At 34.5% G+C, this 17871-nt stretch overlaps 1 protein-coding gene across 2 annotated transcripts in view; it reads right to left on the bottom strand.

The window, feature by feature from the left end:
* Positions 1–17871, bottom strand: part of Lim1 (LIM homeobox 1) — a 56378-nt gene that overhangs the window by 29143 nt on the left and 9364 nt on the right. For both annotated transcript variants that reach the window (XM_090114382.1, XM_090114381.1), the window contains exons 2-3: positions 17093–17282; positions 11900–12108 (exon numbers count right to left, since the gene is read on the bottom strand). In XM_090114382.1, coding sequence (XP_089970508.1) covers positions 11900–12108; positions 17093–17282 — 399 coding nt within the window. The remainder of the gene's footprint in view (positions 1–11899; positions 12109–17092; positions 17283–17871) is intronic.

The following is a 17871-nucleotide window of genomic DNA, read 5'->3' on the forward strand; positions in this document are numbered from 1 at the left end:
ATTTTTCTTGAATAACAAGGTGAACTAACTGAAGGTCTTGTTAGTGATGGCTCTTAGTAACAATCGTGTTATGTAGGACTGTTATCAATTATATGGTCTGTGATTGATACTATCTTCCCAAAAGGGTACTTATATTCCAAGTTCTTTGTAGACGTGGGATAGTATCATATCATAATGATTAAAGTTTTGGTGCTCCTCCATAACTGAGTCAGACTTTAGTACAACTACGTTAACGTTTAACTACGTCTCTGGCTCTACACGTCTCTACATTAATAACCTAGATGGCTCGTAACGTTAATAACAGTCAAATCTAGTCGTGACCCTGACTTTCCCAGGTAGCAGGAGGGAGTACAATTGTGTTGAAGAATGACTCCACTCTTTCCACTCGTTTGATTCGCGGCGCCTACACCGCCGTGATGAGTTGCATTTTTTTCTGTTATACAACTTTTGAGTTGTTATAAACAGTCGTTATTGTGTACCAGTTTAGCCGTAAATACCCCTTGAGATTTCTTTTTTACTTGGTGATTTTAGGTAGAGACCGATACATTAAATTTTAGGATAACAACCTTGAATAGATATTATATAATTATAGTAAGAAGCAAGTCCAACTAATCAATATTTGACTAGGTACGTAAAATGTACATTATACACACAAGTTCAACATATGATCCAATCAATACAACTGTAATAAAATGATGAATCATTATAGTATCCTAGCTACAGGACTTTTTATGACGATAAACTTGAATTAAAATGAAGTTCATAAACATATGACGCGATATTATCCATTTACGAGCACAGAGCCTAAGATTATATAACTCTTGATTATTATCAATACATAAATCAACAATCATGTCGAACATAAAACAACAATGCGCTTAATTCAGCTATCCACGATGTTCATTAAAAGTCCAACGAACGAAAAAAAGGAATTCAATAATTTAAAAAATGATATACGACCTAAGGTCACATCACACGACCTGGGTGTCGTAAACCTTCGTCGGATAAACAAAGAAAAAAGTCTAACGGTAGAGCGGGCAAAGCAATATGTCAGCGTCCACAGACTATCCAACGCTGCGTACGCGTTAGAAAAATTGGTAGCTAATTCATCAAATGGCTGTGAAAAATTGGTGTTAAATTATTTTTTTATGCGCCGCAGCGAATTCTATGACCTCGTAACGAGCTTGAACCTATCTGTTTGGTTAACGTTTTAAATTGCTACAAAAAGTTTCTATTATTGCAAGGAGCTGAGATTAATGGTAGTGGCTTACTGAAGTGGAAGATTTGGTTACAACTGATAAGCATTAGATGCAATTGAGAAATTTGAATAACGGCAAATGATTTGTAGAAGGAATAAAAGTATTTCAATCTAGTCTAATCACGGATTATTACGAATAATTACTTACAAATCGCTAAAGCTTTTACTACACAGAAATTATATTTCTATTTGAATTGTATAATGTACGGCGTTTTATGGACTGTCTTGCATTCTATTATCGGTTTAAGCTGGGTATCGACTTCGCGCTCCTGGCGCGCGCGCCATGAATGACCGCGCCGAGAGTGCGTTCCGCGGAGCGCGTTCCAAATAATTGAAGTATATCAACTAAGCGCGCCTGGCGCGCGTGGCAACTGTTCCAGTGTTTGACCGTTCATCATGGAAGCTAGTCGTGTACGAGCAGCAGCAGCATTTTTTTCTTTAACTCCGGCACAGGGACTCTCATGTCACTACTGATTTCTCTCTAAGCGATTTATTATGATACGAAGAAATTTTACTGTTCCACAAAACTACTTTCGTACCATACAGCTGAATTAATTTACGGCAACTTTGGTTATCCATAATTATTGCTCGGAGCGCAACAAACACAAAAATACGACAAACCCGTCTCCATTGGCGCGCGCGCCACGTTTGATGCGCGGTAAAAAACCGACACCCGACGGAACGGACCGCTCCGCGTTCGACCGCTCCAACGAACATTTTGGCGCGCGTTCCAAACTGGTATCCATTTCACGCGGCTGGAGCGCGCGCCAATGTTCGATCTCTTGGAGCGCGAAGTCGATACTCACCTTTATTCTTGCGTAATGCTAGTTGTAATGATCTTTATGGCTTTACCTATCAGCGAAGAACCCAAAAATATATCAGAAAGAATATACACAAACTTAAGCCCTAATGGTGGTCTATCTCTAGCTCATATTGAAACTGCACATTGTACACACTAAGTTATTATTTAGTGATGAAAACTAGAATTTATGTCACTTCATCTATCAATCACTGAGACTGTTCGAACACTTCACAACTCATTACCTATCATAAAGCAAAGGTTTTTACATCTGCACAATAAATTACTGTATTGCATAACGGAGTCACGAACAAATATAGATTGCAGCTGGTCCAAACATTATGCTCATCTTTTTAAACAAGTTTATATACGCTCGGCACATTAACTAAGAACTGACATGTCTAATAGTTGTATGGATTTTCATTTCCCTTAAGGCTTAAGGCTTCCTATAAGAAAGTAGCATAGATAGCAGTAGATTCTAAAATGGTGACGCTTAGAGAAATTACGATTGAGCGTTCATCTCTCGACCCTTTTTCTTGACCACTAGGAAAACCTAACCGAGTAATCAAGCAACTGGTCATTTTTAAAAATGACTTCAATTGTAACCTAAAATTACACTACGATATTATCCCCGACTGTATTACTGTAACTATTATGCTTATAGCGAGGTATGGGAGTGGGCGAGCCGTGACCACAAATCGTGATCTCCTGAGATTGCGACGTGCGTGTGCAGTGGCTTTATTTTATTTGATTTACCCGTACAACAGTTTCGTGATATATATTGTTGACTGAAATGAATATACAATAATTATTGCTGTGGTAATAATGAGTAAAGCTCAACCGATAACTACAGAAGATGGAGAATTAGCTTATCTACGTCATTTTTATGAAAAGAAAAATTTATCGCTCAAATAATGTGATGGACTGAAGATTACCTTTCAACATTATCTCAGATTATATCTATCGTAAATATTTTATTCATTCTGCAATAAAACATCGTTAATAGGAGTAGGTACTATCTTTAGTATCATTCATAGCATTTATGTATAGCTCCTTTTATTACACCTTGACCACCGATCTTATCAGCGTACATTATCTATATTATGTGTACCACAAAATCTGCAGACATCAAAATATTCGAATATTCATCATAATACATTTCCGAAGTATGCGCGCAAAAACTGATCCATCAAACCTACTCATAAGACAATAATGATAATGAATACAAAAAGTTCCCATCAAATGAGGATAATCGCAAAATAAATAAAACAGCTGGGAACAAGTTGTCACGTAATGGCATGTTTGACACTAATGACTGGTAAGGTGGTGAGCATACGAAATCGCTCAATGAGCAGCGTACGCGCGAAACTCACTGTGACGAATCGGCAAAGGATAAAAGTTGTATGCCAATTTCACTTAACAGCCAACTTTTTGCAGCCTCGATGCATTTGAACGAGTTGCTGTAGTTTATTCGAATGAAAGTGTGACCTAAAGTTTAACTTCGAACAAATGAGACATTCTGCCTCACTTATTTTGAAATAAGACGAATAATGAGATATAATTTATTATCTACTCATAAATATAAAGCCGTACTAATTCACCACTGGACAACACTGTCTTACAAGAAGCGCCAGAAGAAGACTAATAATAGACATTAATTATTACTTCCAAGTTCCATCATACAACCCTTGTTGAAGGCACGTCTACCAAACGGTAGAACACAATACACAAAACCTGAATGCGATGTAATTAAAAGGGTTGAGCCAAACACGATCAATCTCGACTCCATCTCCCCACTTAAAGTCAAAATAATAGACGGCCAAGTCTAATGTCGCTTTTTTTCCACCCGACGAACAGCGATGGAATTGACAGGTCATCAACGCAGGCGCACGGTGACTAGGCTCTTTCTTTTGACTCACGACCTTGCAACGAAACGTAGTAAGTCCGCATGGCTGCATTCGATTACCACCCTTATTCAGTAGCATAAAGAAGCAATAAATGCATGAAGCGAACTCGCGGTTACGTCCTTGGCTGTCAGATACAGCGCCTCCTGTTCAGTTCTTTTTCCGAAGATAATCTTCGGCGGCCGAGGCGTGAAGGCCGAGTGCCACACAACATGGCGTCGACAGGTTTCTTCCCGCTTTTTTACTTCTTTGTTCCCTCCATTATTGTCTATAGATTCGTATTGTCTGCAGCGTTCGATTTTGACTTGTTCTTTTTTGAATCACTGATCAACGCGGCTTTTTAATAGCTATTTACATAATGGATTTCAAGTGAAATGTTTATTGTAAATAAAAAACGAAATATAGAGATTTCTAAGGTAGAGCAGCAGTTTGAAACATAAATGTCATCTTTTCGCAGACACTTATGATTTAGAGTTGGTCGTAAAATATTGAAAACAATATAATGGTGGAGGTCCGAATCGGTAGCCTGAGAACTTCAAACGGATGAATGTTTCGGTATAAATAAACATATTTATAATTCTAAGATGTATTATTTCTATTTTGTTATAAGTATTCTTCTGAAGTTTTTATTTTTTGTTCCAGAAATTCAAATCATAGCAGAATTGGCAAGAGCTGGAAATCTACCAGTACTTAGTATCAGTAAAGATATTGCTATAATATCCGTTTCATTGTTTTGTCTTTGAAAAAAAATGTGACCTGATTATAATGCAATGAATTGTGTTTCATTTCACTCTTGAATAATATTACGGATTGCTCTGCAATTCATAAACTTTTCTTCACTTGAAAGTTATTGAAAAGAAACCTTACATTATGTTAATTGGGTATGTTTTACCTTGTTGCCACTATTTCTTACGACGTTACGTCTTATGCTAACCAATTAATCCTTTTAAAAACTTTTCAATTGTAATGGCTCGAATATACTGAGGTTAAGGTTTATTTTAGGTTGTGGTTAAGTGAGGAAGTGGATTGAAATGAGGCGTTTCGGGTTCGATTCCCGATCCAGGCTATTAAAGTGTTAAGGTTAGCTTGAATAATGCTACGGTCGGTTAGTTAGCATATGTTTTGAGTATGAATGGGCCATTTTGACTGAACAGCAGTTGAATTGAGTGTCGGATGTCATTATGTTTATGTTGGTATGAATTATGCGATTCTCGGAATGTGTGGGGTCGTTGAACTGTTAGATAATTTGTTAGTCGTATACCACCTTGAATGAAGTGATGTACTGTTAACTGTAGATAATAACATAATTATGCGTAAAATCCTTCTGCCGAGTTTAGGGCGGTACGTAAATAAACTTGTGTATTTAGAATTATAATATATCATATAGATTTTAACGTGTATAAGAAATTAACAAATAAGTAGGTACATAGGTAATGTAATATAGTATCTATATCTCTCGCAAGCATACATTCAATATGTACTTTAAGACGAATCATTTATAAAACTGTCATCTTACAATCGTTCAGAAACGACCTCTGAAGTTTGAACCCTTACTACAGAGGCCTTACCGGGGGTAGATAAGGAAATAATATTTCCTTTCTTTACTCCCTCTTTTCCCTTTAACATATCTATACATATATATCACTTACGATTGATTCAGAACGTAGATTTGATCTTAGATTTCAGTTTAGCGGAAATTAATTTTTGCGTAGTTGATTTATGGCAGGTCGTTTTATCGTAACTTTTACACTACACTGTTTTCGTAATGATACTATCGCGACAAATATAATGTAATTGCAAAGAAAAGTCTGCCTAAAACAACCACTGAAATTAAAAACGAAATCAGAAACAACATATTGTGCTCTATGTTAAATATTAGGTGTAACTTTATATCTTCTTATCTACAAAACTTGATCTGTATATGCCAGGTCGTACAATTATTATTTCATATATTTACACACTTATACCTACAATGGAAATTGTAACAATAAAGGCTTTGTCAGACAGGATGCGTACTTAGCGCGCGTCAGAGCGTTAAGTTGACGCCGCGATATGACGCTAAGATGTGTTCTACTACCATCGTAGAATACCGTCAAACAGAGCGCCGGCGCTAGCAGTACGCAACGCTCTGTCGCGGCGTTAGGACGCTTTAACGTCGGGTGTTGTATTTTTTTACAAATTCTATTTTAGCGTCGGAGTTAATAGGCGTAAAATAATAATAAAATACTGCATAATGACCGAAAATTTGATAGAATTGGTTAGAAAATATCCATGCTTATATAATACGAAGGATAGTTCATATAAACTATAAAGATATATCAATGAAGGCAAAATTGTGGGCACAAATCGGAGAAGAAATTAATGAAACTGGTAAGTAAAAAATTCTTCCGACTCCGGAGTTAATATCGCTGTACCTTGTTTTGTTCGTAAGTAATAATTATGTAAACAACATGCAGCTTTAATAATATCAATTGCTGTGTCCTAACGCGCGCTAAAGCGTTCTGTTTGACGAAGCCTCGCGCGACGTTAAAACAGGACGCTGTAGCGCTACTACGCAGCGCTAAAATACGCGTCCTATCTGACAAAGCCTTAAGTTGGTTCAAGTTGGGAAGGAACCTACAGTTTTTATAACCGAAATTTAATATCATGTTAAACATTTTTAACCTAAGTTTTAACTGACAGATGGTATGTGAATCAAAAACAGTCAACAAATACTCACTGACCGCCAATTTCACGCCATTTACCTGCGCACAATACTGGCGCGGAAAAAAGAAAAAAATAATGCGAAAAAATTAAAAAGTGAACTCGATTCTTTACTGCCAGGAACGCGCGAGATATAACTTAATGCTGCCATTCGAAAATTTAACAAGCCCCAGAGAAATAAGAATTCGAAATATAAAAAATTATGACTTATTCCGATGGTATAGTTATGGAAAAAAATCATACCTATGCTGAATCAAAATTATCCATTTATGGCTGCGATTACTGAACTCGACTCCGAGCATGACAACTAATAATTACTAATAAACCCTCGAAAAGCTCACATCGGCCAAATTACGCTAAACGTTGGAGTTAACCCTCGAATCGTCGCCGACAATTACAGTTAATAAATAATAATTTTAATAATAAGCGTGCACAAAAAGTCATGCCGTCGCCAGTTTAGATAGAATCCTGGTCGGTCATAAAATTGTTCGGAGAGCAGTAGCTTTTGAGGACGATAATGGGTCAAAAACGGTGGTCTTGATTTAATACGCTGGGCACGTCTCCTAATGGCGAGCGGTAACAATCGGCCAGCACTAGCGATTATAACGATTATTGTCGATAACTTGTATCGACACCGGCTATTTGGTTAGTCAGTCGATTATCGATAATTTACCTTCAGGGTACGCTCCTGACGCTGTAAATTGTCCAACCATTAGTTTTTTATTGATGTTTTGTTTGCATCTATACGGACGCTTTCCAATACTGTATGTCAATATTATATCCGTTATCGCTGTTTGATTGCGAATGAAAGTGATTGTAAGGCAATCATAGATAAAATAAGTGCAACATGTTTTCACGCTGTGGTAGGTACCTACTAGGTATTACTTATAAGTTTTTCCGTAAATAAAATACACTGCGTAATAACAATAACTATATTATGTTACATCTATAATTAACAATTATATGTTTCTACCTCAACACGAAAACTAATTGCAAACATATAAACGAGTAATGGGTATTGGTTTCACACTCATCTCGAGACCCACGATTCCATTAACCGAAGTTATTGTTCTTGTAATATCCTAAAAACGCCATAAATTTTAAAATAATGTTTTATTACTCTGTGTCATATAGAATTTTGCGAAGCCTGAACATCGTATAAACGGATAAGTCCGGAGTACCGTTACGGCGCATCGAGGCACACGTTTTACTACCTATAATTCTATTCCACGAGTACCTACGTATAAAATAGAAACTTGGGTCTAGCGAGCTTTCAAAAACGCTACATTAAAACATCATAAACTTCAAACATAAACGTTTACTGCGGCGATTTTACGAGCACGCTACCTATCGATCGTTTTGTCGATAAATAAAAATTAATGGTTGAACATAGCGCTCGATCGTAGCGCGCTGAGAACTCCGTCCTGAAATATATCTTAAAATGTGATTCTTGCCTTTATGTTCCGTAAATCTCTACAATGATTATCGTCTGACGTGACTGACACAAGCCTCGGATCATGCATCACGGCAACTGTATTGTACCAACTCATTTCTAGTTTGTAATAGATGATCTAAGCTGTTAGTTTATTTCCAATAAATAATAATATGTTGATACAAGAATATTGCGGTTAACTAAGCTTCATTACGGATGCTCGTTTTCAATAATGTTTATAGAAGATTACAGTTTAATAAAACAAGAAATATTATCAATTTTGGTTTTACAGGCAGAAGTGATCATAGAGCTTTATAGAGCACAGTTTGAAAAACTTTCTCATTCTACAAACTTGCCAATAACCTACTCATATTCGCTAAAATATAGTCGCAGTCTTATTAACTCGATCAGTCTGTGCTGTACGTCTCCCCAGCCCTCCTCCAATAGAGGTACATCCCAAATAGGATTCTATCGGATTCCTCCATTCCACGCCGTTCGCTCCCAACGTGATCCTACATAACCAAGTATACAAGAACCGTATATAGATTTTAACACAAGGGACTAAGAATCGTAATACGACAACCACGAATTTTGCGGTTGAATGGTTTTGTTTACGTCGGTATTTTGTTTTTTATACTTTACGGTTGACATTTGTGTTAGTTCGTGAATACTTTTACTTATACATTGTTTTTGTCTTGTCTAAAGTCAAGTTATAATACTTTTATGTCTGTCATAACGAATCATCTGTAATAAACAGTTCCATCAGGAACATTTTACAATTATGGCATTGTAAACTTCGACAGTTTAATTTGTGTCGTTTACTCTACATCCTACATTCTAAAACGCAAATCATCCAAGCAACATAATCATGTCCAATAAACGAGAAGCGTGTACTTGATGTTGTATTACATTTTCTCTGGTCTGCACACGCTAAGGCCACAATCTGTACCAGCTACACTCTACAGCAAGGGAGTCTGTCCGGCCGCGCACGATAACGTCGATACGTCACATGCACGCGCGGGAAATGAACCGCCATTTTTGCAAACAATTTTTAATGGTTGAGGCTATGGAAATTCTAAGATGGTAATTGGAATATTGAAACATGTAATGATAAAACAAAATTATCGAAATCCTCGTTTTGAAAAAAAGCCCTGTCATATCACAATATTTTTTCATATTATATAGATATTTAGATACCAGTAGATTTCTGATTTACGCAATACCTACATATGTTTCGAAGCAGCGAGCAGTAGCCGGTACTAATCACATCTCTTGCCGTACGATATTATTTTTTAAATAACCATAAAAATAATAGAAGAAATTAGCATAACGCAACATTAATATCATAACTGCTTACGTTTTCATTCTTATCCCTCAATGGGGTCGAACCCCCTTCACAAACAATCTCCAGGCTCCCGGCTATTTGTACTGCAACCGATACGAGGGAGCGGATGTGTTTTTGTTTGAAATGGGCACGCTCTAACGCTTCTTGGTCATGTTAGCCTGGTACTTTTCTACCGCCTATGAATTATGATTTTTTTATAACAACACAGTAAATTTTAGAAGCTCTATCTTGAAAATATCTTGATTTTGTAATAATATCTTTAACCAAAAATTTGTAGCTACATAATATCACTGCATGTAGGTAAGCAGGTAAAAATACAAAACAACAACAACTACAGAACCAATTAATTAAGTAAGTATCATGTCTACCCCTCCTTGACTAATTTTAAATTTTGCAATATAATAGTGAGTGTTGCTTTCAAATTTATATCCTTAAAAACCTACCATAATTTCTACATAAGCCTCTTAACCCTCACGTTAGGGTTCCCTAATCTCATGAGGCCCAGACCAGTGGAAACGATTTTGTATTTGCTATCATATATTATCTGTATAAGCTCAGAAGAGGGGGATATTATCTATCCTGGCCCACAGACCTCGTGACATTCTCATAGAAAAGATAAACCTAATGGAAGAAATTTCATGTTCAATTCAATCAATTATTTATTATACCTACTTACGATTTTATTCGACGTCTCTATAGACTTCATATTTTTAATAAAACATTCACCATAGAAGGTAATAAAAAATTTTTATTACCTTCTATGGTGAATGTCAAATTCAAAGTTTATTAGAGAAATGATAGAGTTATGAAAAAAAAACTTTACATGAACAGCATTTCCCCCTGTTTATATATATCCATGTCTAGCTAACAATATCTAAACACAATTACATCGAACAAACAAGCGACGCCGCAGGCGTACACATGTTGCGGATTCACTGAACAAACCGATTCCAAAATCTATTAAAGACGCTAAAATAAAAGCAATCGTTCCAGACGTCAAAATAAATTTAATTATAAGAAATGCGTTTTTGTGAATTTTGACGAGAGTGAAAGGCTGCAATTCAAGTTGCAATAAAATCTTTTCGTGCAATATTAAAAACATTTCAGTATATTTTAAATCATTTCTGTAATAAAGCGTCTTCCTACCAGGATAAATAAGATTCAATGAAAATTTAATAATTGATAAGCGAAATAAACCCTCTACATCAAACTCGAAACATTATAATTCAAAGATGATACAGTAGCACAAACTGAATTCATTAATACAGCCGTAGCAGATATACCTACGTATACTACTAATCAACCTTCTAAAACCAGTTGATCCGGATTCAGTGTATTGATATAAATGGATACCATGTTCAAATTACAATCTCAATTAAATATTCCAGAGCAATAAAAATGTTAGACGGATTCATAAACCTATTCTCTATGAAGACATCACAATATTTATACGTCTCATATGCATATTTCAATTTTCTTCTACATCTGTAACCCTTGTCTATGGTTTTTTCCATCTCACGTCAAGAAAGCGGTAAAATAAAAAAGTAAAAAGTTGTCTCTACCACTACCGCGTAGAGACGTGGCTAATGTGTAATGCGGTTGGCTTTTTGTCCATCGCCTTCGACTTTTTACAGTCTTTTTTCTTCACTTCAGTTACGGTTCGTATTGATCGAAAAATTCGATTACAAAGTGGGTCCCCCGTTTTTATTGCTGTCGTGATACGTTCTTAACAATAAATGTTTTTCGATCGGTGAACGCAATCACATGTCACGTATCACGTTTAAAAATCGATGACGATGATAGAAAAGTAATTATTCAGCATCGATTGGCTAGCAGCGAATACCTTAATGGGACAATAGCGGACCTCATTTATTTAATTTTTTATGTGACAACGTCCAATTGCGTACGTGCTACTGCGGCGTAATGTTTGGTCTTGGAACGAGCTTTTAATCATACTCGCTGCAAATATTGACTGTACAATTCGAAGCAATTTTGTTATCACATTATAATTACGTTAAAGTCATTTAATTTGACTAAAAAAGCAAGACATACATTGTCGCAAAACAACTTTACTAATTACCACCATTACTCGTAAAAGGTCATAACAACAACCATAGCCAGCTTTTGTAGCTTTAGCTATAACTACTCTATGTATGCCCATAATACAATTACCACATCTATGAACGTCAACTCCAAACTGCCCCTAGGTATGCTTATAATAAAATGGTCAAATCTATGTGCATTGTACACCAACTAAATACTAAATTCACTTGATTACTTCTTAACTGATTCGCAGCGCGGCACCAGAGAAGAAAATCAATTAGGAACTACTTACAACTCATTGGCAACGACGTGTCTTTTCTCGATTGGTTTGGCGAATACTTATTACGTCCAAAACATATAAAATATCCCGAGATTACTTCGCGAAATGTGTAGGAATGGTAAAAACAGTACTTACAATGTGTCGGCGCCTTTCCAGCGAGGTAATCCTCTTTACATATGAATTTGTTGTCATCCAAGACGTATAGTTCTTCACCAGTTGACAGCTGCTTTCTGCAGACAAGGCAGGTAAAACAGTTGAGGTGGAAGACTTTTTCCCGCGCTTTCCTGACCAGGTCTGATGGGGAGATACCGTGGCCGCAGCCGCTGCATTTTGTACCGTATCGCCTGGGAACAAGATTGAAAGTTTCGTTTAATAATGTTTTTATATTGATATTAAGAGGTACACGTAATATAGATAATACGAGGTATAAGTAGGTAATAATCTTAACAAAATCGAGTATATTATATGCAAAGTATCTACTGTTTGAAAATATGTACTTTTTATATGATGATATACTGATCACATACATTGACTCTGATCTGATATGTATTTCTATAGTGATTTATTTATTTACACGCAAATACTTTTCAGGTTAGATATTTATGAAGTTTGATCTCTTCATTAGGTATGCCACAATTCGTTGGAATTTATAATTTTATAGCAGGAACTTATTGGTGTAGGAATTTAAGAGAGGTAATGAAGATAATAATTATTATACAACATATTACAACAATAACAAATAAATTAAACAAGTTTTAAAAACTATTATTAACTAAGTATCTTGGTGAATAATTTATTTCGGTAGATAGGTTTTTAAAGTACGAAGACTTTAAATACAAAATTAATTAGGTACTTACAAACTTTAATTGTTATTTTACAAACGTAAAAGATTAAGAAGTAATTAATATGCAAATTCTTTCACAAAACAGTAGGTAAGTACCTACTTATGGCATTGACATTTCTTTGGCAATTATATGAATTATATAATCAATTATATATTCAGTAATAATATAGAGCAAGAATTACAAAAATAACTACTACTAACTAAATCTATTTAATAATTCAGCACATCATCAATTTCAGAAAAGAAATGGAATATACGTCTATAAAAATACAAAAAAGTTGTATTTGGGTTGAATTTCGAAATCATAAACTAAACTTAGATCTGTAAAAACCGCAGTATCACTGACGACCTGTTGATTTCTCATATCCAATCATAAATAACAATATCTGGATTAAAAATAGCATAAATTGCCGAACACGACGTCCGCCGAATAAAATATGAGTCATAAACATAATTTAGACATCGCTTCCCAGATACTTCGACATCGATATTTAGAATATCAATAAATCGATATTCAAAATCGTTAGCTTGTAATGACCGATGATAATTTAAAATCCAAGTTTGTATCAAATTTGAATGTAAGGCTGAGTGCAAACTGAGTCAGGGCCGTTGTGTCGCCGCAGACCGTGTGTATACCGCTCGTGTAGGCTTTTATTACTTTATTACATCAAAGTTATAACCAGAGCTACGGTTACCAGTTTAATGTGTCCTTACCCTATAAATCTATGTCGGAAGAACCATAAAAGTTGTAAAACTGCATGTTATTTAGTACAGTTAACCGTTGTCTTCGCTCTACGCTATTACATCCTTTCATATAGTTGCGAAAATTCCGATGCTTAGTATTAGCTCTATGTATTTTACGGTCTAAGACTTTAGTAAGATAAAATAATATAGATCCATGCAATGTCGTTAATCGGCAGCGTTTATGGTTCTACTTTATTATAATTTAATTGACGAATAACATGATTGCCAGGTACTATAAATTATGCCTATTATTAAGAAATTTTGCAGGTAATTAAAATTATTTATTTCCTTATGATGAACATGTTCAATAAGAACTAGAAAACACTTGAATATGACCTAACTATGTATTTAATATGATTTATAGGACCAACATGAATTATTTATATATAGATACATATTTGAACTATCATTTGATTTGGTGGGTATACCTACAATGGGGAATACTCTTTCAAACATCTTTTAGAACTCTACCATGTATCACCTAAAAAGTTTATTGCAAATTTTATATAATTTCAATATTTAATTTAATACAGCTACCTAATTTTTCTCCAACACGCTCCACATAAAATTGGTTCTACACAATCTCTTTTAAAACGCGCACTAAGCTGAAACCCGGAAGTAATAAAGTAGCCAGATGAATGTCGATACAATAAATAACTTTTGGCTATAAAATATGAAATTATGTGATAACGGTGGTCGATCGTGCGATGGCTGATTTTAGGTCAATATCAAAGAAACTATTCCGCCAATGTATCACAAATTGTTGACGGACACGTATCGTATAGCACGCGATTTATATTTAGACAACATTTACTGTAATACAGTGTTAATTAAACAAGTTGGAGTGCTATTTCTTGTAAGCGTTCGCGAATAGAAAGCTATGAAAAATTGTTACCATTAACCATATTGATATACTTGAACTTCCTGGACAGCATTTATTTTTATAATACTTGGTTGTCATAGTAAGAAATAAAAAAAGCACTCGAGGACTGCTGCGTTAGAGCTATTGCATAGCATCGCATCGCTGTGCCGGTTGGAGTGGGGGGTGTTAGGTTTTTTCGTTACGAAATTTTTACATTCGGTCGCCACGCTCAAAGTCTGAGATAAAAGCTATGCAATAGCTTAAAAATATTAGGATAGTAACAGATCATTGTTAATTGTTATACAATTTATAAATAGTGACTATAAAATTGTTTGTTTACTTCTTGAATTCCATGGCTCTATGAACACAAAATTGTTGTAAATAAATCATTTTACACTAGCGAACTACAATTATAGGTAACTACTTTATCCACTAAGATAATTTTATTTAGCAATTAGAGAATTTCTCGAATTTAAATATCGAAGTGATGTATAACCTGGTTTTGTTTTACTGTGGTAAATAACGAATTATAAACTATGTGTGCATTAACGGGTTGTAAAACAAATTACGAAGTCATAATTAGTAATGTAGATCTAAAGCTATGTAAATTAGAGACAATACAACATCGGACAAGTCTGAAATTCACTGTTTTTATTATTTTATCATCACTTTGAATTATTACCAGGCAATTTGCATAAACGATGGAGGTCGCATGAATAAAACATAAACTCTGTGGTACGTTGGCAGTCCGCCATGTTATCCACACGTTGCTGCCAATTTTGAAAAATGTTCGAATTTAATTTGAATTCGACTTTGGAATTTTCTTTTGTTTCTACAAAAAAAATGTTTTTATTGTCTTCATAATTAATGGTATTTTATGGACAAAAATCTATTATGTATGTATTTTTTATACTATAAACCGTTATGGCAGTTTATGATTTTATAGTTATTTTTTATGGGAATTAATTCCTCTTTTTTTATTTATAACTGCTTTTTAACATGGAAGATTCTTTATTTTATATTTGACTTCTCAAGAATGATTTAATGTTTTTTTTTTTTATAAACGATGTGCATCTACAATCAAATTCAAGTGTTTTAGAGTGAGTCGAGTCTACATAAAAAGTTGTCTATAAACTGCCTAATATTTTATTCTCATTATAAAAAAGTTGCACCTGTGCATTTATAAAAGTTAAATGTAACTCGGCCAAACAATTTAAACTAACACAATAATGGCGGAGTGTCAAGGAGCGGAAATGACGTCACTTAGGTTTAGGAAGTTGAAATGTCACTGAATGAACTCATCACGTAACAAATTGGCCAAGGTGCGGATTGTAACTCCATATATACGTTAAATGTCAGTACGTTTGGTACTTGTAAGGTATAAAATTTAATAAATAACTGGAATTATAATTCTTTTAGAAGTAATTTGAAATGCGTAAGTTAACAGTTTTAATAAGACTTTATTATGCATTTACAAGATAACGTTTTAATAAATTGGATTCTTACTCTATAATCCTACCCACCAAAAAAATAGTGTACAAAAGTAACATTTCTGTCCTGTAAACAAATAAATTACTACATTGATTACTCTGTTTTGAAACCGTCGAGATTTTATTTCTCTTTAAAATTGTTGTCAACGTAAAAACACTAAAAAATAAATGAATCCATCAAGACAGCGGAAGTCGTAAGTGAAGCGCTTTCCGCTGCGCCGGTAAATACGGGCAATTTTTGACAATTGGGCGCCATATGATTAAATAAACAATCAAATAATTTTACAGAAAAAGCTTTGGAGTTATAAGAAATATGAGAGTTTGTTTACACCTGCAAACGGTTGGCTACATTTTTAAGAAATACTTCAAGATTTATGATGGAAATATTTGTACAAACTACCTACAATCTTTGAATCATTTATTGATATGTTTTTACTGAATAGAGGAAGCTTCTAAATTCTTAAATATTTTATCTATTTGATGAAAAAATTGGTAAAGGTAGCTCTACATTTACCCCAGTTCTTTATTACTTGGTAGTTGGTATCTTATTGTGTATGCAATAAAAACTAGTTATAACTAGTATGTAAGGTATTTCTATTTAATAAACAACGTACACGCTGTATATCTTAACCATCACACATAAGTACATCGCAAGTGGGCTAACTAATTCGCATTAATAACGAAAACAATAAGAAACAGTAATATCTCGGCAACATAAGGTTTTTATGGTTTGTTCATCAATGTGAGAATGCGCCTAACGATAATGTCGGCTAAACATCATTTATCATTTACAAGCGATCTATAACATAAAGCTAAATTAAAATAACAAATAACTTCCGACTCAGTTTTTATATGAAACTATTGCGAATTTCTGTCATATTATCGCGATTATATCGATATGCAACGATGATCTTGGTCGATGCGTGTTGGCAACTTAGCAGTTTTATAATTACATGCTATTTCTTGTAAAGTAAGACTATTATTATAATGTCTTGCAAGTACTAATTTCTGATATCCCTGATGGAAGCTATAATTGTGTCCGTTAAACGTATCATAATTTAAATGTTTGTTTAATTCACTAGTTATTCAACCAAGCTATCATGCCATTGCATAGCTACAAATATTTGATTCTCGCGATAAACTGTTTTATTTACCTAAGTACTTTTCTACTCAGGTTTATATATTAGATAATAGGTATTAGATCAAAATTGTGAATAGATAACAGATAATCTAAGAATTGACTATTTTTTCCCCATATTCATATATGAGAGATAATAATCAATGAGACAGCTCAAAACTCTTATCAATTTTAAAATTCACATAGCACAGACTGAAACCATAGATAAAATCATAGACACTCTAAAACCATAGACTAATCATGGACTCACCTGAAAAAATCATTCCTACAGAACAGTTTATTATCCCTAGAGTAGCACTTATCCGCGAGCGGCGCGCGGCAGTCCGCGCAGCGCACGCACGCGGCGTGCCACGCGCGCTCCAGCACGTGGAGGAGGAACTTGTCCAGGATCGGCTTCTCGCAGCCGGCGCACGCCATCGCGCCGCCTGCTTCGCCTCTTCCTGGAGAAGGAATATAGTTATTATACCTATAGACTACAATGGATGTTTGAAAACTGTTGAGATAATTTATAGGGCTTGATGAAAAAAATTGTGCGCATACTTTATTTTATTATTGCAACATTATGTATATGTAAACGACTTTTATAAGAAAAGCTGTGCAATTTCGAGCAAAATGATAAAGCTCTACATTACCATCTCTCTCACTCTACATGTGATATGTACACTCTAGGTAGGTACATATATTTGTACCTACTAATCAGCAAATTATTGAAAATTTTTTTTGAACGTCACCTATTTCACCTACTTGATATATTTAACAGTATAAATTCAGGTTCAGACATGATAGCTTCATTAAAGATAGAGGCAATATTCATCATTATATTTGTATAACAATAAAAGCCTTCGGTTAAATGCGATTTTAAATTCAAGAAGTTCAATTCGAATAAAAAATTCATAGTATTTATAATATTAGCTACACTTTAAGCGAAAAAAGTAACGAAAACTTTTTTAAGTATTAATAAAAAGGCGAACAACTTCGCGACCCACAACTAACATTTAACAAATAAATTAAAAACTTTTAATTACTTGC

This window comes from Colias eurytheme, chromosome 21 (genome assembly GCF_061535395.1).
Source record: "Colias eurytheme isolate Ceu_HAF_F1 chromosome 21, ilColEury1 Martin Lab GWU primary, whole genome shotgun sequence".
NCBI classification, from domain to species: Eukaryota; Metazoa; Arthropoda; class Insecta; order Lepidoptera; family Pieridae; genus Colias; species Colias eurytheme.